Source organism: Oncorhynchus nerka, linkage group LG22, assembly GCF_034236695.1.
Source record: "Oncorhynchus nerka isolate Pitt River linkage group LG22, Oner_Uvic_2.0, whole genome shotgun sequence".
Lineage (NCBI taxonomy): Eukaryota > Metazoa > Chordata > Actinopteri > Salmoniformes > Salmonidae > Oncorhynchus > Oncorhynchus nerka.
Window position 1 is genome coordinate 64,674,351 of NC_088417.1, and position 22,553 is coordinate 64,696,903.

The 22,553-nt window shown below is 43.6% G+C and overlaps 1 protein-coding gene across 1 annotated transcript; it reads right to left on the reverse strand.

The window, feature by feature from the left end:
- Nucleotides 1–3,777: 3,777 nt before the first annotated feature.
- Nucleotides 3,778–22,403, reverse strand: LOC115105493 (phosphoglycerate kinase-like). The gene is made up of 11 exons (XM_029627611.2): nt 22,259–22,403; nt 14,268–14,318; nt 13,981–14,136; nt 13,625–13,769; nt 7,643–7,746; nt 7,306–7,425; nt 6,065–6,179; nt 5,638–5,817; nt 5,161–5,338; nt 4,722–4,820; nt 3,778–4,514 (listed from the first exon to the last, which is right to left on the reverse strand). The coding sequence occupies exons 1-11, from the start codon at nt 22,321–22,323 to the stop codon at nt 4,474–4,476; spliced, it is 1,254 nt and encodes a 417-aa protein (XP_029483471.1). The 5' UTR covers nt 22,324–22,403; the 3' UTR covers nt 3,778–4,473.
- Nucleotides 22,404–22,553: the final 150 nt, after the last annotated feature.

Below are 22,553 nucleotides of genomic sequence, written 5' to 3' on the forward strand. Positions count from 1 at the left end.
TCTGTGGTTGGCCTACAGTTGGTAAAACACAAAAAAAGACTAACAAAATACTTCTGCATTGGTCTGTGCTTACTGGGCGTAAACCTACAATATCAGCCATAATGGCATTTTATGAATGCCCATCCATGTGGTAGGTCTACCGTTTGGAAAACAGGTAGTTGCATTGGTTTTATTAGTCCTGATTACAGTGAATAATTCATTAGATTATTTTTTGGACGGAACGTTGGTAGGAAAGTCGTGTTTGGGAATGGGCAAGCGCCCCTGCCATTGACAAAGTGGGCACTGCTTATCACAAGGCGACATTGGCGCTAAAAAAAAGAAGCCTATATGCCACTGGTTGATTGAAATTATCATTGTTTTTGGGAAGAATTATGTGAGGTTGGAGGTGTTGGAAAATGTCGCCCTCGTCAATCGAATTGACGAATGAGCGGGCTGGTCCTGGGGATGCTGTTTGGCGTAAGACGTGCACCACTCTGTGGTGGAAATATGAACTGTAATGGGGCCTGAAAAGAATGTTGTGCCCTCCTTAAAAGTTTGGAGAGCTATGTAAACCCGGGATTTACCATGTTCAACCATCTATTCATAGTGGTTATGAATTTGGATGCAAGCTGCGCATTATTGAACTCACCGAGAAAGCATTCTGTAAGCCCGATGAGATGGATCCATTCCGCCACCTCCTCGGGACTCCAGTGTTCGACTGAGATCATTGTAAATTGTTTTCTTCAGATCTCACCGCCATTCCTCCCTTCAAAGGAACAAAGTGTTACATAACGTTATAGGCCTACGGTCCGGTTCCCTTTTTGTGCAATACCGATAAACTAGGCTACAGATAAGGTTGACAAAAATGTTGCCAGCTCAGATGCAACGTTTTAAATCGCCATTGAAATGGCGTAAACTGTCACATGTTGTCACTAGTGCAGTCAATTACCGTGTAACTCCCATTATTCAAAGGTCACGCAAATTACAATGGGGAATGGGCATGTTAGTCAACAATAGAAGCCCTCCCTCCATATGCTACTTTTAGTCTTCCAAAAGAACGCCCCGGTGTAAAACTATTTGCAACAATTGTATTTCGTGACCACATAAATACGCCTAGTGCGTGCACACCTTTGTAAAATGTACCATCGTTTCTCAACAGTAAAAGCTAACAAATCCACATTTTTCCTAACATTGTCAAGAGCTGGGATTGCTGCAAAATGCACACCTCGCCAGGTAGAGGGTTGGAGCCTGAGAGAACGCTAACAGTTCGGTGCATTGTAGATAGTGTCGTTTTACAGCCCCACTGTATTTGCCAACTCCTTCATAGCCCCTGACATGATGAAAATGTACTCGTACCATGCATCATCTCAGTCCCTTGAAATGTATGATATATGGAACCATTCATATATACACAATTCATACAAAAATAAATGGCTACCAGTATGTTGCCTTTCTTGAAGTTCATGACTTAATCTGGAGAGCCCCTGTCCTCAATGTTAACATCATGTAAATCAAACTGTTGTATGAGTATGACATGTTCCTTTCTGTTCATTCTCACTTTAAAGATATGTAGATATAGTATATGTAGTATTTTATTTTACCTTTATTTAACTAGGCAAATCAATTAAGAACAAATTCTTATTTTCAATGACGGCCTAGGAACAACGGGTTAACTGCCTTGTTCAGGGGCAGAACGACAGATTTTGAACCTTGTTAGCTCGGGGATTCAACCTCACAACCTTTCAGTTACTAGTCCAACACTCTAACCACTACACTGCCGTAGAAGGGTCAGGTAGGTTACTTTCTAAATGTAATCAGTTACTATTTTCCTGTCAAATTGTAATCAGTACCTTAACCTTGTTACTTTTGGATTACTTTTCCTTTAAGAGGCAATAAGAATTTGTTCTGAACTGACTTGCCTAGTTAAATAAAGGTTACATTTTATTTAAATTATTACATTAAAAAAAGATCCATCAAAAGCATTTGCTGTGTCATGGTGGTCAGGCTTACTCATGTTGAACTTAAACTTGCACCTTTTTTCAATGCTGAATCAAATGTAATTGAGAAAACAGTAGTGCTAAGCGATTAACGGAATTGTTGGTTATTTTTTGGTTTTTAAACAACTAATTAACCAAGGTCAGTTCGGACAACTGTGTGATCACACTCTCCGCAGCCGATGTGAGTAAGACCTTTAAACAGGTCCTCATTCACAAGGCTGCGGGGCCCGACAGATTACCAGGGCGTGTACTCCGTGCATGCACTGACCAACTGGCAAGTGTCATGTTTCAAGCAGACCACCATAGTCCCTGTGCCCAAGAACACTAAGGTAACCTGCCTAAATGACTACACACCTGTAGTCTGGCTCACATCAACACCATTATCCCAGAAACCCACTCCAATTTCCATACCACCCCAACAGATCTACAGATGATGCAATCTCTGTTGCACTCCACACTTCCCTTTCACACATGGACAAAAATAACACCTATGTGAGAATGCTGTTCATTGACTACAGCTCAGCATTCAACACCATAGTGCCCTCAAAGCTCATCACTAAGCTAAGGACCCTGGGACTAAACAACTTCCTCTGCAACTGGATCATAGACTTCCTGACAGGCCACCCCAGGTGGTAAGGGTAGGTAACAACACATCCTCAACACGGGGGCCCCTCAGGCGTGCATGCTCAGTCCACTCCTGTACTCCCTGTTCACTCATGACTGCACAGCCAGGCACGACTCCCAACGCCATCATTAAGTTTGCCGATGACACAACAGTGGTAGGTCTGATCACAGACAATGACGAGGCAGCATTTAGGGGAGGTCAGGGACCTGGCCGTGTGATGCCAGGACAACAACTTCTCCCTCAACATGATCAAGACTAAGGAGATGAGTGGACAGGAAAAGGAGGACTGAGCACACCCCCCCATTCTCATCGACGGGGATGTAGCGGAGCAGGTTGAGAGTTATGTTCCTTGGTGTTCACGTCACCAACAAACTTACCTGGTCCAAGCACACCAAGACAGTCGTGAAGAGGGCACAACAAAACCTATTCCTCTTCAGGAGATTTGGCATAGGTCCTCAGAAGGTTCTACAGCTACACCATCCTGACTGGTTGGATTACTGCCTGGTATGGCAACTGCTCGGGCTCTGACTGCAAGGCACTAGAGGGTAGTGCGTACGCCCCAGTACATCACTGGGTTCAAGCTTCCTTTCATCCAGGACCTCTATACCAGGGGGTGTCAGAGGAAGGCCCTAAAAATTGTCAAAGACTCTAGCCACCCTAGTCATAGACTGTTTTCTCTGCTACCGCAACGCAAGCGGTACCCGGAACACCAGGTCTAGGGTCAAGAGGCTTCTAAACAGCTTTGGTTAAGAGCTTGTATTCAGCGTATGTGACAAATAACATGTGATTTGACAACATGTAATCAGTTACTCCCCAACCCTGTGTGGTAATGCCATGGTATTCAGCATAATAGTCACTATTCAGCATAAGTATAGTACATGTTTTGGGGCGGGAGGTACCCTATTGGTTAGAGCGTTGGGCCAGTAACCGAAAGGTTGCTGGATCAAATCAACCGGCTGACAAGGTAAACAATCTGTCGTTCTGCCCCTGAACAAGGCAGTTAACCCACTGTTCCCCGGTAGGCCATCATCGTAAATAAGAATGTTCTTTATGTAACTAGGCAAGTCAAATAAAGGTTAAATGTTTAAAAAAATAACATGTAGCAGTGTTCAGCATACACACTTATAATTAGCAGTGAAAATGACACTTACATACAAATAAATAGAGTCAAATATATTATATTTTACACCAAGTGTTTTATTCCGTGAGCATCTGCTCAGGTCACATGACTTACAGTAGCTCGACCCCTCTGAAATCCCCACTGGGGAACGACTATTTTACAAGCCACAGGGTCATAAGGATGACATAACAGGTTGGAGGACATGGTTGAGATAAGGGGGGCAACTGACAGAGCCAACATTTTTGTGGAGGCTGAGGACAAATATAAAAGGTCTAGATAGAGTTACAACACACAATTTTACGCTAGAAGGGTTGTAATACTCCCAGGGCTGGCTGGCTAAACAAGAGTGATGCACCCGCAGGCGCTCTTTAACACATGGCACATTCCCAAATTCCTGTATGGTGAAAACGACTGTAGCTGCAGCCGACTGGTCTCTGGCCCTCGTCTCCGAGAGAAACACAGCAGGAAGGAACATAAGTGCATGTGAGGGTGGCTTCAGCTACAAACGCCTCCACTTCCTCAGTGATGTAGATATGGGGCAGGTGCAAAAGTGAGAGAGGGCTCATTCCCATTTGTGCCAGCCGTCTGTACAGTAGTAGACTAGAAAGCAGGTGATTTGACATCTGGGTCACTGGATGGTGGTAGAGGTGCTAATGCAGGGTGGGAGACAGAGCTTTTTCACTTGGGAGCTGGGGGTCCAAACTCTGGCGGGTGAATTGGTCTTCACTCCCCCCTCTCCTCGGTGATGGGGCTTAGGCACTGCTGAGGGCATTCACACCGGGCAACACTTTACCTGTGGGCAGAAAGGAACGACACTGCTTTAGAAAAACTCTTCAGCATTACTTAAGTCATCATATCCATGTATGATCTAACTAATGGTAACAGTACCAAAATGTAATTTTGTTCTTTCTAGCCTGCATCCCCTTAGACACTGATTTTGAACTGGGCATAGGTCAAAGGTCAGCGTGATGCCAGTAAGGATTAGACCGCGATCACTCACCCTCCAGAAGCTCCAGGCTGGCTCCGCCTCCTGTGCTGACGTGGCTGACCTTGTCCTCTGTGCCCCATTTGGCGCAGCATGTAGCGGTGTCGCCTCCACCTGGGCATCACAAGACAACAGGTAGGTAGCATTCAAATCATAGAGATCCTTCACTGTCATAGTGATCACTCACTACTATAGATGTGAGGAAGAAAAGGTGCTTGGCACTATCTGGCGGTGAGAATGATATCAAGAGTGGATGAACCAAAGCTTCCAATCAAAATGGCAGTGCAAGTATAAACTTGAATAAATTATTTTTACCATGATGCGCAAGAGCAGGCTTTGTTTAACGAATGATCTCTATCATATGTGTATTTATTTGCAAAAGTTAGGATTAGGTGCAGGGACAAATATATGTTTTTTGGTCATTGTATATAAACACAATGGTCGAGGGTCTTACCGATGATTGTGACGCAGCCTGACTTGGTGACCTCCACCACTTTGTCCATCAGGCCCTTGGTTCCTTTGGCGAAGTTCTCAAACTCAAACACACCCACGGGGCCGTTCCACACGATCTGCTTGGCTCTGCCTACAGCCTCAGCGAAGTGCTTGTTGCTCTCTGGTCCACAGTCGAGACCCTGGAGAGAAGTGTGTTGTTGAGGGTATTCATCTACAGTATTTACATTAAAAAATCCTATTATTAATTTGGCTCTCGAAGTGATGCAGTATATCAAATTTCTAGCTAGCACAAGAACTATCCGAAAAATTCCCATAAAAACCCTTCAAGAAGACTATAAAACCCGATCAGTGTTATGTTTATTAGGCATCAAACGGAGGGGAAAAAAACAAATCAGGTTGGGATTACACTGGATTTTTCCAATAGGAAGCACTTATTTTTCTATTCCCCAATGAACATGACCTAGGTTGCTCTCCTCACCATCCAGCCTGCAGGGATGCCAGCAGCCACGGTTGCGGTGCCAGTCTGGGCATGCTCGTCAAACTTCTCTGCGGTGATGAAGTCGACGGGGAGGTTGATCTTGACCTTGTTCTTCTCGGCCTTGGCCATCAGCTCCTTGACGATCTTGGCACCCTCATCATCGTATAGGGAGGCGCCGATCTGGCAGGGGGAGAGGATCACTCATTGTAAGATGTAAACTATAACCGTGATATACACCATAGTCGAACATTAAACAAATGTAACTACATTGTGCAGAGGCACAAGAGTTCTGAGCTATATTCATTTAAATAAATGAGGTTAAAATCCTGATTTAAATATAATTTTCCAAAAAAGGGGTAACATCTCTCCATTTCTCCCACCCTCCCTACCGCCTTCTCCCCATCTTCCTCCCTCTCTCTGTTCTCACCTCCATGTTGTTAAGGACCTTGAGGAAGGTGAAGGCCATGCCACCACCAATGATCATCTCATTGACCTGGTCCAACATGTTGTTGATCAGCTGAATCTTGTCCTTGACCTTGGCTCTGCACACAACAACAGACAAACTCTATAAAAACTGTTAAAGATAGTAAAACATTGATAGCCCACTAATATGAAGCCCATTTATCTAGAATCCATTATAAAACACTTAAGAGGAGATATAATGCATACATGGTAAAACATTCTAGTTGAGGAAGATAGTCATATTGGGACAGAAAAGTTTGTTGTAGTTGACACTTGTTTATTTTGTCTCATGAATTTAGTGCTAAATCCTACCATTTGTCATCCATTGTTGAGGGGCTTATCATTAGCCAATTCATATCAATGTCCTTTGTCACTAGCAGAGGTCCACAAAGCTGAACTGGGTAAAAATCTTTGAAAATACAGAACTGTGGCAGTGAAAGAACCTGATTGGCTGCACTCAGAGACACTGATTGGACATGGCGGTTGCACAATGCCCAGCTGAAATGGGCTCCAACACTGAGCCAATTTCAACATGTGAGCAATGGTAGTTAGCCGTGTTTAGTTTTCCCACTGTGCTAGCCTGTAAAGTGCTCAGTCACAGGAGGTTGGTGGCACCTTAATTGGGGAGGACGGGCTCATGGTCATGGCTGGAGCAGAATGAGTAGGATAGTATCAAGTCCATCAAACACAGTTTGATACCATTCACTTCGTTCCAGCCATTATTAAGAGCTGTTCTCCCCTCAGCAGCCACCGCTGTGCTCAGTAGTAGGAAAAGACAGTACGGTCACACAGATTGAGGTATTACACAACACACTTAAGGTCTCAATTCCTGGACTGCCTTCTGTGTATTAAAAAATATATTTAAAAATCCTGCACTTGAGAATGATACTACAACAGCCCAAGGCTGATGTATCAACAGAGAAAGAGAGTGAGTGAATGAGTGGTCGAGAGAATAGAAAGAGAGAAACAGTGAGAAATATTTAAGTGAGGTTGCATGGCTTTCATTGTGCATATAATATGACCAGACCAGTCTATTTTAGCTGGATCAACCAGTTGAAGAGCCAGTCCCCAGTAGTGATACCATAGAAACAGATGCAGGTCTCTGGGTACTTTATTCTTAACTCATCACAGAGCTATCCCTGCCCCGTTGACAATCAGTGACATGGTAAACTAAAGCATCAAACGGTCCTTTGACCAGTTACTTACCCTCCGAGGATGGCCAGGAAGGGCCTGGCTGGTTTCTCCAGAGCCATGGCAAAGTAGTCAAGCTCCTTCTTCATCAGGAAGCCTGCAGCCTTCTTGGACAGGTTCACTCCAACCATGGAGCTGGGGGAAGAGAAAGAAATCACTTTATTATTTTTGTAATAAAAAATAAAAAATTATTTCTAGGAGATGACAGGAAGGGACAAAGTATTTTAAAAATGAAAGTATAGGAGAAAGGGATTGGCAATAAGTGATGGCTTCTAAGTTTCATTAAAACAGCAGATACCAAAAGATCAGAGTTTATGCTCGACTCCTCCACAGAATGTGTGGTGACCCCTACCTGTGGGCTCTGTGTGCTGTGCCGAAAGCATCGTTGACGTAGACGTCTCCCAGTTTGGACAGAGAGGCTCTGAAGGAATCAATTTGCTCCTGGGTGGCTTTGGTCTAGAAGATAAAGGAGAGAATAGACAGGTTACTACCAGCAGGAGAGGTTTACACACCTATCAGACAGAACTGTACGGCCTATTGTGCAGCAAACAGAGGCCTAATTTATTCATATTGATGACATCAATTAATAAATACTACATGGGATGATATAAAATAAGCCATTTTCCACATTCATCAATATAGCCCATATCATCTATCCATGTTCCGCAACTGTATTAAGGGTTTATAATACGAGTCAGAACACTTGGTGTGGCACCTAGGAGCGTAGTGATATGACACAATTCAGAGGCTCGACACACAAGGCACAATTCAAAACCAGGCAGAAGCTGGTGTATTTCTTAAATCAAAAAGGTGAGTTATAGAAATGGTCCAAACGTGGTCCAATCATTTGAGCGGTCTTTGTTGTGGCGAATTGGGTGCTGGCAGCTGCAACCTTTTGGGAGGCGAGACTAGTTTCCACGGTTGTTAGTCATACATCCTTCTTCCTCTCTGGTTCTGAATGTTTCCCATAATCGTCCCCATATGAAAATGGATTCACTCACCGAGTTTGTGGGTTCCTGGTAGTTGAGCGCATAGCACTCATCATCCATCTCCTGCTCAGAATCCCACCACCACTCTTCTTCTTGAGTGCACTGGGCCTTCTGCAGTGCACTGGGGTCATACTCACAGGCATCATGGTTAACACCAACATGTGATGGACAGGTCTGACATACTTCATTCTTGTGAGATTTACCAAGACAGTCTGTCTGATTAATCACAGAGATGAAATGTGATTGGGTGTCCGTCTGGCTGTGACCATCTATTAATGTGCTGGTCTGGCAGCTTACATCTTGAGAAACAGTTGAAGACTCCCCAGTCTGGGTTTGTTCATCTTGACCCTCCGTTACCTGCACTAGTTCTACCACTTTGGCTTGTAGCTCACCCTTCTCCCGCTTCAGGTTCTCAATGCCCTCTCTCTGGACTGTGCATTCTTCATTGAGGTCTTCAATCTCTTCTCGAAGACACTTTTTCTCCTCTTCAGTTTTGCAGAGGAGATCTTGAAATATCTTTAGCCTCCTCTTCAACTCTTCAGCTTCATCATGTGGAGCACATTTTCTTCTAGTTACCCATTTCAAAGTTTGCAGCTCCTGCAAAGTCTCGCTCCAATACTTCTCCAGCTTGGCGGCTCGCTGTTGCTCTTTCTGTAGAACGACTCCTTGTTTCAGTAGGCTTTCTTCAGCCTTCTTCCTTTTCTCAGCTTCGGCAGTTAGCTGAGCCTTTAGCTCATTTCCCCCATTATCTGGCTTGCTGACAGAAACTTGGCCTTCTTGCCCAAACCCTTCTTCATCAGGGGACTGGATGATTAAGTGTCCATTCTCCATGCTGACAATACACTGTAGAGTACCACTATTGGCCAACGCATCTGGTTCTGCTTGCCAGGCTTTTTGGTGCACATCTAGCGCCACATCCATCATGTTATTTAGAGCTTTCCATAGCTCCTTTGACCCTTTATCCATTTCACATCTCTGGACACCTGGTGGTTTCTTCAGGATGTTTAGGAGGAGCTCCCTTTGAGCTTCTGGCAGTACTTCTATGCCTTCTCCCTGCAGCCATGGAACAGTGAGGGGGACCTGTCATCCATCCATGAATGTCTGCAATTATTTTGGTGCAAATGTGTGAGCGCTCCGAATTCTCTCATGCACTACACCTCTAGGCCACCAGATAAAGCTGTGCCTGTATTACCTCCACCGGTGTGGCAGAACACTGGGTGTGACATAGGGTTGCAAAGGGTCGGAAACCTTCTGGTAAATGCCCAGAAATTTTCCATGGGAAGTTATGCTTAAATTCATCATAAAAGTTAGCTTAAAACAGTGAACCTTCTTTTTGTAGGATGCACATAAGGTAATTCTAGCTATTGTGGCATATTTTGGTTAAACTACCCCCATGGTCCTCTTGGAATAAGTTTTTGACTCGATGGAGCAACGTAGTCAGAGAAATGCTGATGAATGTCTTGCTCGAGCTGTGTATGCAACTGGTTCACCTCTGATGCTCACAGGCAATGTGTATTGGAAGAGATTTCTGAATGTTCTTCACCCAGCATACACCCCTCCAACCAGACATGCTTTATCTACTCATTTGCTGGATGCAGAGTTCAACAGAGTCCAAGTGCAGGTCAAGCAAATCATAGAGAAAGCAGACTACATTGCAATCATCTGATGGGTGGTCAAATGTTCATGGGCAAGGAATAATTAACTACATCATCTCCACCCCTCAACCAGAATTCTAAAAGAGCACAGACACAAGGGACAACAGACACACCGGTCTCTACATTGCATATGAGCTGAAGACAGTCATCAATGACTTTGGACCACAAAAGGTTTTGCATTGATGACAGACAATGCTGCGAACATGAATGCTGCTTGGTCTAAAGTGGAGAAGTCATACCCTCACTTCACACCCATTGGCTGTGCTGCTCATGCATTGAATCTGCGCCTTAAGGACTTCATGGCACTGAAAACAATGGATACACTCTACAAGAGAGGCAAGGAAATGGTTCGGTATGTGAAGGGTCATCAAGATATAGCAGCAATCTACCTCACCAAGCAAAGTGAGAAGAATAAGAGCACCACATTGAATCTGCCCAGCAACACCCATTGGGGTGGTGTTGTCATCATGTTTGACAGTCTCCTGGAGGGGGAGGAGTCTCTCCAAGAAATGGCCATATCAGTCTGCCGACAATGGCCAGCCCAATCAAGAGGATCCTCCTGGATGATGTATTTTGGGAGAGAGTGGTAAGCAGCCTGAAACCTACAGCAGTAGCCATGGCATGGATTGAGGGAGACAATGCCATCCTGTCTGCTTGCAGATGTAAGAGAAGAAATCCGTACTGCCCTGCCCACTTCACTGTTGCTCCAAGCAGAGGAAACTGCAGTTCTGAAATACATCAAAAAGTATGAAGACGTCTGCCTGAAGCCCATACACGCCGCAGCGTACATGTTGGACCCCAAGTATGCTGGCAAGAGCATCCTGTCTGGTGCAGAGATCAAGGCTTATGGTGTCATCACTCCATTGTCTCGCCACCTTGGCTTGGATGAGGGCAAGGTTCTTGGCAGTCTGGTGAAGTACACTTCCTAGCAAGGGCTTTGGAATGGAGATGCAATATGGCAGTCATGCCAACAGATCTCGTCAGCCACCTGGTGGAAGGAACTTTGTGAATCTGAGGCTCTTTCCCCCATTGCCTCCATCATCCTCCAAATCCCACCAACATCAGCCACCTCAGAGCATAACTGATCCTTGTTTGGGAACACGCACGCAACAGGCTGACCAATACAAGGGTTGAAAAATTGGTGGCCATCCGGGCAAATTTGATGCTTTTTGAGCCTGACAACGAGCCATCCTCAACAAGGTTGGAAAGTGAAGATGAGGCCTCAGTCTGATGTTCAAGAGGTGGACATTGAGGAGGTCCAGGGAAAATACATGGACGCCTGAGAGGAAGACAACCAAAGCTTTAGTTTCTAGACTCAATTTACAGATCTATGTTGAAAATATTTTTGGGAGATGTGATGGATCACTGGGGATCATTCAATATTCCCTTTTGTTGTTCAGTGAAATCATGCCATGTGACGAGTCAACTCATTTAATTAAAGTTCAATTCTTAACTAAATCGTTTTTATTTCTATTGGAAGGATTTAATCATTTTCAATTATGTCTACTTATGATAAGGTTTATGTTTGTCTCCATATGGTAAACATATCCAATGCAAAAAAAACATCTACATTTAAATCGTATTAATATTAATTTGCATATATTTACGTTAATTCCACAATATTCCCGTTAATTCCCACGGAAAGCTTCCACCTCTGAATATTCCCCAAAATGTGCAACCCTAGTGTGACATAGAAAATGTAGTGATGCAGTGATGCAAGACAATTCAGAGGCTCACACACACCACAGAATGAAGGTACCAAATAAAGGGTGGTTTACACAAATGGTCAAACGCTGGGCTCCACTTAGAGCATTAGTGAACATTAGCGCTGAGCGATTAACCGAATGTGTTCTTTTTCGGTTTTTAAACTACTAAGTGACCGACGTCGGGTCAATTATTTATATTCCATTTAGTTTGTTTTGTCTGTGAGCTCAATGCGCAGTTTCTGTAGAGATAAATCAGATCAAGCCTGAACTGTGCATGTAGTAGGATGTTGTAGTTTCCAACAGGCTAATATTCTACAGTTTAGCGCAAAAAAAGTGGTCATTATTTACAATGACCATAATCCATTACACACACGCCTACTTATCCAGTCTGTGTGGAGCACTGAGCTATAATACCAACGGTGTGGAGCAGGAAGAGTTTGAGAGGAGAGAATGGGTGATCGAGAGGGATAGAAAGCAGTTGCTTCGCGAGGTATCTCTACCTGAAAATATATTATATCTTATATCTTAAGTGATTGATAGTTGTAATTCTAAGTACTGCTGAATACCTACTAAAATGGTGATTTTGTTAGAGAGCATATAGGTAGCAGCTCTATAGATATGAGATGACTTGGAATGAAATAAAAGTAAAATAAAACGAATATTTTATTAAAGTAAATTATGGTTAATAAGTGGTAAGCGGTTATGGGATGTCATTACCATTCCTTAAATTTTAAAACTTCTATTAGTTGTTTTATTATGTGTGACAGCATTCAGCCCAAATAATACATAGTGCATTTAATATCAAAAATAATAATTGAAACCGAAACCCGAAAAAGCTCTAATCGCTCAGCACTACTGAACATAAACTCAAAGGGGAAGTTCTGTATTTTACAACCTAATATTAATGTTAGAGGGTCCCTCACTCTGAAAGTAGTCTACGGGCCAGAAGACTGTAAACCCACGGTTCATTTTTCTTTGAACAGCCAATTCTAGAGAGTGTATCTATAGGAGCACGTGGTGAATATACTGCAGTGATGCCAGGGGAGTGGACTGCATGACGAGGGTACTGTAAGTACTTTATAATAACGTTCCTACTGACCTTTAACAGCAAAGTTCTTGACTCTTTCACAAAAGGTCACAGAAAGGTCATGGCTGATCTATGGTGTCCCATCCAAATGCCAGGAGTTGGCACAAGTACAGTATTCCAGGTCATCATAGACCTTGCCCTTAACCACAGAGCTGGGATCGGATTACACTATCCCCCAATCCTATCCTCAAGCATTAGATAAATGAAAAAGATCTGACCCCGAATCAGCAGTTAGGGGTAACATCTAGACTTACCTACTCTGTCGCCTGCCACCCCCCAGCCATCGAGGGATTTTGTGAAAGGTCGACAGCTACCCCCCATCCCAATCTCCTCCCTCTTTAAAGGGTTGCATATCAGCCAGGGCTCACAAGACAAGAAAAGCAAAATGCTAGACCCGAGACAACCCACTGCCCTTCACTCAAATGTCAGCAGGTCAGGGCTGCATCTCAGGTAAATGAGAGGAGATGGAGAAGTAGAGGTAGAATCCTGGTCATTGATACAGGCAGGCACAGATACTACAGGAAACTCATCCTATAAACCTATGCATTTACATAATACTCTCAGTGGTGCAACCTTCTTAAGAGCTGCTAACAGTTTTAGTATGGATGTACTCAGTGACGCAGTAATTTGTGGCTGTACTCCTCAAACAGATGAGACGCCATTTTCTGTACATTGGTCTCCAAATTACAAAATTCCTGCTTTTCAGGTCAGATGGCTGACTGATGCGTCATTATTTTGCAGCTCGGCTCTATTTTCATATGTGATGCCTTTAGCAGCTCTGCTGACGCCAACACCACAGGAGTGACAGTTGCAGCTTGGGCCTCTGCAGGGTAGGAGCCCTCATTTTATGTAAATAGAAAGGGTCTCTGGGAATGGCTACTGCAGTCGTTGACCAACCTTGTTTCCGGAGGCGTCCTTTCCCTTGCCTTCCTCTGCAACGTGGAACCTCAGGTTCTCCAGGAGGATGACTGAACCGGCGGCAGGGTCAGCACAGGCCTTCTCTACGTCGGGACCTACGCAGTCCTTCAGGAAGTGCACGTCCCTGAAAATGGGTGCAACACATGCACGATTGAGTACTTTATTCAGACACCTTACTGAAACATTGTCAGTTGATAGAACCAAAGTGTGTCAATAGAGATCATACCAATTCATTCATTGGTACAACTCAGTCAATGGCACAGTAACACACATACAAGAGTTATATTTCACTCGCAGCATGGTAATAGCCAGCTATGCCATGAGGTCTCACTCACTTGCCCAGCAGGCTCTTGAGCTCGGCAGCCACAGGCTTCAGGGAGAATTTGTCAGGCATGGGGTTCCCATCAGGACGACCCAAGTGGCTCATCAGCACCACAGCCTTGGCCCCATGGTCAAGACAGTGCTTGATGGTGGGGACAGCAGCCTTGATCCTGGAATACACAGGCACACAGTATGAGCAAAAGGATGGAATCGGGCTCCTATAGAACAAACTAGTAGCACTTGGTCTAATCATGTGTATTAGTTACTGAAGATGATAAAATGAAAACAAGCTCATTATTACCTCTGGTTGTTCGTTATGTTATGGTCCTTCATTGGCACATTGAAATCAACCCTGCAAAAGACATTTATAACATTCAGCTTTGGGCACAGTAATACTAAGTGTTTTGAGCATTATAAAATGTATGGTTGAAAAGAAAGGGTATATTACTGGAAACTACGTTTACCAGTAAACTACTAGAGAATTTTGGTATCTTTTAAGGATTTTATGTAACCTATCACAAGACATCTAGTGGCCCTTTTGGGTGTCCAATCAGTTCTGGCCCTCTGTGTGGCCTTATCACATGTCAAATATGAAAAAATTGACTACATAAAAATAGATTGACAAAGCTGTAAAACATTATCCTAAATATAAATAAGGTTAGTAAATACAATGGGTGTTTAATATGAGGGTTTCAGAATGAAATATCCTTTATATATTTTTACTAAGATTTATTTAACTGTGTCAATATGTATTTGTTGTCAATGTTTGTGTCAAACTGGTGGCAGTTGTCAAAAAAAGTCAAACTTATACAATTGCAGAGATAATAGAAAATAATTCCATTGTTGATTAGATGTTCCCTCAAACCATATTGTCTAGCTACTAGAAACTCATGAACAGACATACTGTATAATAGAATACTATAAAAAAATAATAATAATAAAGTTATTCCAGTATAAATTACCAAACTTACGATAGATTTTCTCATAAGAACCAAAATTACTGAAGATTCTGGTAACTTTGGTAAATTACCAGTGGCTTTGCAACCCTTATAAAACATGTCCATGACACTGGGCTTAGTATTGAATGGAAATTATTCAACAGCCAAACACTTTCCTGTATGTCGCACACAGTGACAAGAGAACATGCTGCATCCCTCATTCTCCTGCCCATTACCTAACTCCATCCCCCTCTCGGTTTCTCCTCCGGCCCACTTGATGCAGTGAAGTGCAGGATCAGGCAATGTGTGCCACAACCATACTCTATTGTACTAGAACCCTACGGTCAGAATAGGGGAAGAATGACACTGCTATGGAATGCCTTTGTTAGCAATGACCCCTTCAAAATGGGTAAATGGGAACAATTCACAGCCGCACTAGTGATGCCCTTGTAATAGGCTACCATTTGTTTAACCTGCACCTTACACTACAGGGCCGTAAAGGCAGGTGTTTTATACGAGGGATAAAAGACTGAAGGTGGAGCAAGGATTTGCATATACGCAGAATAAGGCCAGCACATTGGCTGCTTGACAGGCTTGGCACAGGCCTGCCAGACTGTTCGCTCTACCACAGCAAAGTCTCCATAACAGCCCAAGGTCCTGACAGTCAGTCACAGTTTGTCCTATTCTGCACAAGTAAGCAATGCCACTTCATAGAAGTAGGATGTACAGACAGATATGCATGTTATGGCAAGCCCAGGATGGAATGTGAGGAGATATTTTCATAGTAATTTGTCTACCCCAGGGTTTCCCAAACTCAATCCTGGGTCCACATTTTGGTTTTTACCCTAGCACTACACAGCTTGATTATGAGTTGGTTATTTGAATCAGCTGTGTAGTGCACTAAAGGGGGGTCTTAGGGTTTCCCAAACTCTGTCCTACACTCGCTTTAAGTCATCTGTGTTGATAGGAGTGTGGATTTGACCTTTAGGAAGGAAAAGGCCTAATGCATCTCCTGCAGTAATCATGGGTACATGGAGCTGGGGACTCCAGGATGCCCTATGACATTTAAAAGTGGGTGTCGTTTTTCAGTGTACTGAAGCACCCCTGGGAGCCACACATGACAACAATATCTAAGCAAATGCCATCAGCTAAAATGGATAGGATGGTGTTTAAGATTAACTAGCTAATTGAATATAAATACAGTAGACTATCCGCAGCTTAGAGCTTTGTACTTTACCTCGGATATCATCTTAATGCAAAATAACTTAAATGGTTGCAATTAACATTTTAGGGATGCTTGCATCCATTCTGCATCACTCCTATGGCATGTAATTGGTTTGAATAGGGAAAACGTGAGACAACAACCTGTGTTCTGTGACGAGTGGTGGCATGCATCACCTGCTGAAGTACCCAAAATATACCTATTAAAAATGTCACCAAGTAAGACCATTATTACTGTTCCAGCTGGCTGATATGCGTTATTAGGTAGGTAATGGTAACAAAGAAATGTTAGACCAAGCTTTACTTGGCGATATATGTCTTCAATTCCCAACTTGGAAGATAACACATCTTTTAAACTTCCATGTATTACAGTCGTGGCCAAAAGTTTTGAGAACGACACAAATATTAATTTTCCCAAAGTTTGCTGCTTCAGTGTCTTTAGATATTTATGTCAGATGTTAATATGGAATACTGAAGTATAATTACAAGTTTTTCATAAGTGTCAAAGGCTTTTATTGACAGTTACATCTAGTTGATGCAAAGAGTCAATATTTGCAGTGTTGACCCCTCTTTTTCAAGACCTCCACAATCTGCCCTGGCATGCTGTCAATTAACTTCTGGGCCACATCCTGACTGATGGCAGCCCATTCTTGCATAATCAATGCTTGGAGTTTGTCAGAATTGGTGAGTTTTGTGTGTCCACCCGCCTCTTGAGGATTGACCACAAGTTCTCAACGGGATTAAGGTCTGGGGAGTTTCCTGGCCGTGGACCCAAAATATGATGTTTTGTTCCCCGGGCCACTTAGTTATCACTTTTGCCTTATGGAAAGGTGCTCCATCATGCTGGAAAAGGCATTGTTCGTCACCAAACTGTTCCTGGATGGTTGGGAGAAGTTGCTCTCGGAGGATGTGCTAGTACCATTCTTTATTCATGGCTGTGTTCTTAGGCAAAATTGTGAGCGAGCCACTCCCTTGGCTGAGAAGCAACCCCACACATGAATGGTCTCAGGATGCTTTACTGTTGGCATGACACAGGGCTGATGGTAGCGCTCATCTTGTCTTCTCCAGACAAGTTTTTTTCCGGATGCCCCAAACAATCGGAAAGGGGATTCAGAGAAAATGACTTGACCCCAGTCCTCAGCAGTCCAATCCCTGTACCTTTTGCAGAATATCAGTCTGTCCCTGATGTTTTTCCTGGAGAGAAGTAGCTTCTTTGCTGCCCTTCTTGACACCAGGCCATCCTCCAAAAGTCTTTGCCTCACTGTGCGTGCAGATGACTCACACCTGCCTGCTGCCATTCCTGAGCAAACTCTGTACTGGTGGTGCCCCGATCCCGCAGCTGAATCAACTTAAGACGGTCCTGGCGCTTGCTGGACTTTCTTGGGCGCCCTGAAGCCTTCTTCACAACAATCGAACCTCTCTCCTTGAAGTTCTTGATGATCCGATAAATGGTTGATTAGGTGCAATCTTACTGGCAGCAATATCCTTGCCTGTGAAGCCCTTTTTGTGCAAAGCAATGATGACGGCACGCGTTTCCTTCCAGGTAACCATGGTTGACAGAGGAAGAACAATGATTCCAAGCACCACCCTCCTTTTGAAGCTTCCAGTCTGTTATTCGAACTCAGCATGACAGAGTGATCTCCAGCCTTGTCCTCGTCAACACTCACACCTGTGTTAACGAGAGAATCACTGACATGATGTCAGTTGGTCCTTTCGTGGCAGGCCTGAAATGCAGTGGAAATGGTTTTTGGGATTCAGTTTATTTGTATGGCAGAGAGAGACTTTGCAATTAATTGCAATTCATCTGATCACTCTTCATAACATTCTGGAGCATATGCAAATTGCCATCATACAAACTGAGGCAGCAGACTTTGTGAAAATGAATACTTGTGTCATTCAAAACTTTTGGCCACGACTATAGTTGCAGGGGGTTTGTTTGAATTGTTACATTAAATACATTTGCTCCAAGAAGTAATCCAACGATGTGTACGCACTTTCGACTTTGTGGTGGAAACCAATAATGAATATAAACACTGGATTGCTGATGCTATATATTGGCCATTGAGAGGCTTTGAAGACACGGTCGGACATATTTGCACTCCTCAGTAGGAGCAGTCCTCCATAGGAATGAATGGAATTTCCACAGTATTTCAATTAAATGTTTAAAGGAAAACATTATAAAAACAATATATAAAGACAATTTCATTTAAGTGTGTTTTTGTTGTTGTGCGGACAGTAACATAAGTAATCTCAAAAGAAATGACTTATTTTTTTATTTGTATTTTATGTTCACACACACATATATATATATATATGTACATCAGGAGACGTGGAGGAGGCCGTAGGAGGGCAACAACCCAGCAGTAGGACCGCTACCGCCGCCTTTGTGCAAGGAGGAGCACTGCCAGAGCCCTGCAAAATGACCTCCAGCAGGCCACAAATGTGCATGTGTCTGCTCAAATGGTTAGAAACAGACTCCATGAGGGTGGTATGAGGGCCCGACGTCCACAGGTGGGGGTTGTACTTACAGCCCAACACCGTGCAGGAAGTTTTTCATTTGCCAGAGAACACCAAGATTGGCAAATTCGCCACTGGCGCCCTGTGCTCTTCACAGATGAAAGCAGGTTCACAGTGGCAAGAAGGTTTCAACATGAGACGAGTCTACAACCCACACATGTGACAGACGTGACAGTCTGGAGACAGAGGCGCTATCAGGAGACAGGCCAGTCTGGAGACGTGGAGGAGGCCGTGGAGAACGTTCTGCTGCCTGCAACATGCTCCAGCATGACCGGTTTAGCAGGTGGGTCAGTCATGGTGTGGGGTGGCATTTCTTTGGGGGTCGCACAGCCCTCCATGTGCTCGCCAGAGGTAGCCTGACTGCCATTAGGTACCGAGATGAGATCCTCAGACCCCTTGTGAGACCATATGCTGGTGCGGTTGGCCCTGGGTTCCTCCTAATGCAAGACAATGCTAGACCTCATGTGGCTGGAGTGTGTCAGCAGTTCCTGCAAGAGGAAGGCATTGATGCTATGGACTGGCCTGCCCGTTCCCCACACCTGAATCCAATTGAGCACATCTGGGACATCATGTCTCGCTCCATCCACCAACGCCACGTTGCACCACAGACTGTCCAGGAGTTGGCGGATGCTTTAGTCCAGGTCTGGGAGGAGATCCCTCAGGAGACCATCCGCCACCTCATCAGGAGCATGCCCAGGCGTTGTAGGGAGGTCATACAGGCACGTGGAGGCCACACACACTACTGAGCCTCATTTTTTTTTTTTTACAAATTATGTAACATTCCAACATTGTTTAGCATTATTTAATCCAAATATGTAATGATTTCACTATTTGTATCCATTTGCATCACCTTCAATTAGGGACTTTCATTTTGAAGGCAAACCACACATGGAGGTTGACAGCTGCCAGTGACCATACCAACAGAGTAAAAAAATATATATAATCATCATGTGAAAAGTGAACAATAACCACAGAAAGTACAGTAGGAAGATAGGCTAAAACTGCTCCTTCAACTGCTCCTTCAATAGAAATGCCAGATCACACTTGTAGCCGATGTCATGGCGTTGTTGGCTAGCTAAGCGCATGCACGTCATCAGGTCTAACAGTCGTCTCGCGCCTAACTGCCCATGTGCAGGCCATCAAATCAAAGGCACTCCTTCCATATGGAGTAGGTTGACGAAAATGTGTCCTTTGTCACTTTCACGAGGTTGGAGTCATAACATGTCCAACTATTCAAACCCCAGCCTGGTCTGTTTCGCAAGCGTTTGCGGAAGTCTTGCAATGTTGCGCCTCTGGGTTTAGAAACTCAATAACACCATAAGCATGTATAAAATGTATTTACAGTCAATCGAAATGATTAACCCAAAAATAGTTTAGAAATAAATAATTAGCATTGTTAGACATGACTCTGTAAATCTATAATGTTAGCCAGCTAACTACCTAGCTAGAGTGGCAAGCTTGGAATCGGTCACCTGTAATTAGTTTATAAATAATATATAAACAAAAAATACTTGAAATCCCACTGGATGTATTAGACTGCATAATTTAATTGGGGGTATACTTATATGCACTGTACAGCCTTATATGGATTGTGCACCCATGGGGTATCAGCATATTCAGTGACACGGGGGAAAATCAAGAGGTTACACACATATTGTCTTAGCTCTTATTGCAGGACTTTGACTGTGTGAAATCACCTTCCCAGTCAGCCTATTGTGCATATTGAATATTCAAATTGCACTGTACAGCCTAACCTATGGACAATGCACCCCATGAAATAAGCTAACAGCCTACTCAGTGACACCCACAGAACCCAATTCAAGAGTTTACACAAATATTACACCGGAAATAGAAAACAATGATTTGTATTGTTAGACGTTACTCTGTAAACCTATAATGTTAGACAGCTAACTACACTGAACAAAAATATAAAATGCAACATGGAAAGTATTGGTCCCATCTTTCATGAGCTAAAATAAAAGATCCCAGAAATGTTCCATACTCAAAAAAAGCTTATTTCACACAAATTTTATGCACAAATGTTTACATCCCTGTTAGTGAGCATTTCTACTTTTCCCAGATAATCCGACCACCTGAAAGGTGTGGCATATCAAGAAGCTGATTAAACAGCATGATCATTACACAGGTGCATCTTGTGCTGGGGACAATAAAAGGCCACTAAAATGTGCAGTTTTGTCACAACACAATGCCACAGAGGTCTCCTGTTGAGGAAGTGAGCAATTGGCATGCTGACTACAGGAATGTCCACCCCGCCAGAGCTGTTGTCAGATAATGTAATGCTAATTTCTCTACCATAAGCCGTCATGTGGGCAAGCGGTTTGCCCACTCTGAACAGAGTGCCCAATGGTGGCGGTATGGTTATGGTATGGGCAGACATAAGCTATGGACAACAAGCACAATTGATTTTATTGATGGAAATTGTAATGCACAGAGGTACCATGACAAGATCCTGAGGTCCATTGTCGTGCCATTCATCTGCTGCCATCACCTCATGTTTCAGCATGATAATGCACGGTCCCATGTTGCAAGGCTCTGTACACAATTCCTGGAAGCTGAAAATGTCAGGTTTTTTTCATGGCATGTTTAGGATGCTCTGGAACAACATGTAAGACAGCGTGTTCCAGTTCCCACCAATATCCCACAACTTTGCACGGCCATTGAAAAGGAGTGGGACAACACTCCACAGGGCATATTCAACAGCCTGATCAACTCCATGCAAAAGGTGGTGTCGCACTGCATGAGGCAAATGGTGGTCACACCAGATACTAACTGGTTCTGATCCATGTCCCTGACCAACAGATGCAAATCTGTATTCCCAGTAAAGTGAAATCCATAGATTAAGGCCTAATGAATGCATTTAAATGGACTGATTTCCTTATATAAACGGTAACTCGGTAAAATATTTTAAATTGTTGCGTTTATATGTTTTGTTCAGTATAGCTAGCTAAAGTGGCAAGCTAGGTTATCTGTCACATTGTGGCCTACATGCTGACTGCACATGCATCGCCGGTTTTCAGTAGTTACAACAGCCACAAGGTCAAAATTGGCTATATGATAAGAATTCATTAAGACAAAAATGTAATTTGTTCTTCATTTAAGGATAGGGTTAGGCAGAAGGTTAGCAGTGTGGTTAAGATTAGGTTTGAAATAAGATTTGAAATAAGCGGAATTTCTGACTTTGTGGCTATGGTAAATAGTGAGGACCCGTATCACCACGAAGAAACACTAATAAAAAGGTCTGACTAGGAGATATTTTTAAAAGTCAACCAAATGTATATTTTAACTGCAATTAAGTTCAATGTAGCTCTTCGATAACAATGTATCGTGAATGTTTCCAAAGCTAAAGTATCAAGCGTCTCTCAGTTACTGTCTTGTAACGAATCACAGTGCGATGTCTAATGCTGCGTACTCGGAAAAAACGAGTTCGACTAAGGATGTCGTTTAACGGTCATCCAACTCAGAATCACAAGTCGCAAACTCGGGCATATTTTTGAACTTCGACTTTCCGACCTGAAGATCACTGATTTGACCTCGTTTACCCAGTTGTCTTGAAAGCACCAATAACCCCCTTTCCGATGGCTCAATTCGAACTCACCTCATGATCACGCGCTTCCCCTTCACGTCCACCTTGTCCAGGGTGAGTTTATTTGACAGCGACATTTTGGATATTTTAGTTGCACCTGCTTTTCTGCCTTTACCTCACTCTGCTGTTGGGTAGTTCCCGAATGAAATCACATTTGCGCAGCAAGGAAGCACTTCGGGTGGGCGGGACGTTACACGCCCATCCACGGTGTATTGGTCCAAAGCTAGTACGGAACTGCTGCATCAGCACTGCCATTGGGTTATGCCAGTGCCAGTCATATGAGCTGTCCTCCATTTAAAACTCAATT

What these genes read in the sequence shown, in the direction of transcription:
- LOC115105493 (XM_029627611.2), bottom strand. Translation starts at nt 22,323, where the DNA reads ATGTCGCTGTCAAATAAACTCACCCTGGACAAGGTGGACGTGAAGGGG. An exon ending in GGGAAGCGCGTGATCATGAG is followed by an intron (nt 14,319 to 22,258) that starts GTGAGTTCGAAT and finishes TGTCTTTTGCAG; the next exon opens with GGTTGATTTCAATGTGCCAA. An exon ending in AGGACGCCTCCGGAAACAAG is followed by an intron (nt 7,747 to 13,624) that starts GTTGGTCAACGA and finishes TTTATCTTCTAG; the next exon opens with ACCAAAGCCACCCAGGAGCA.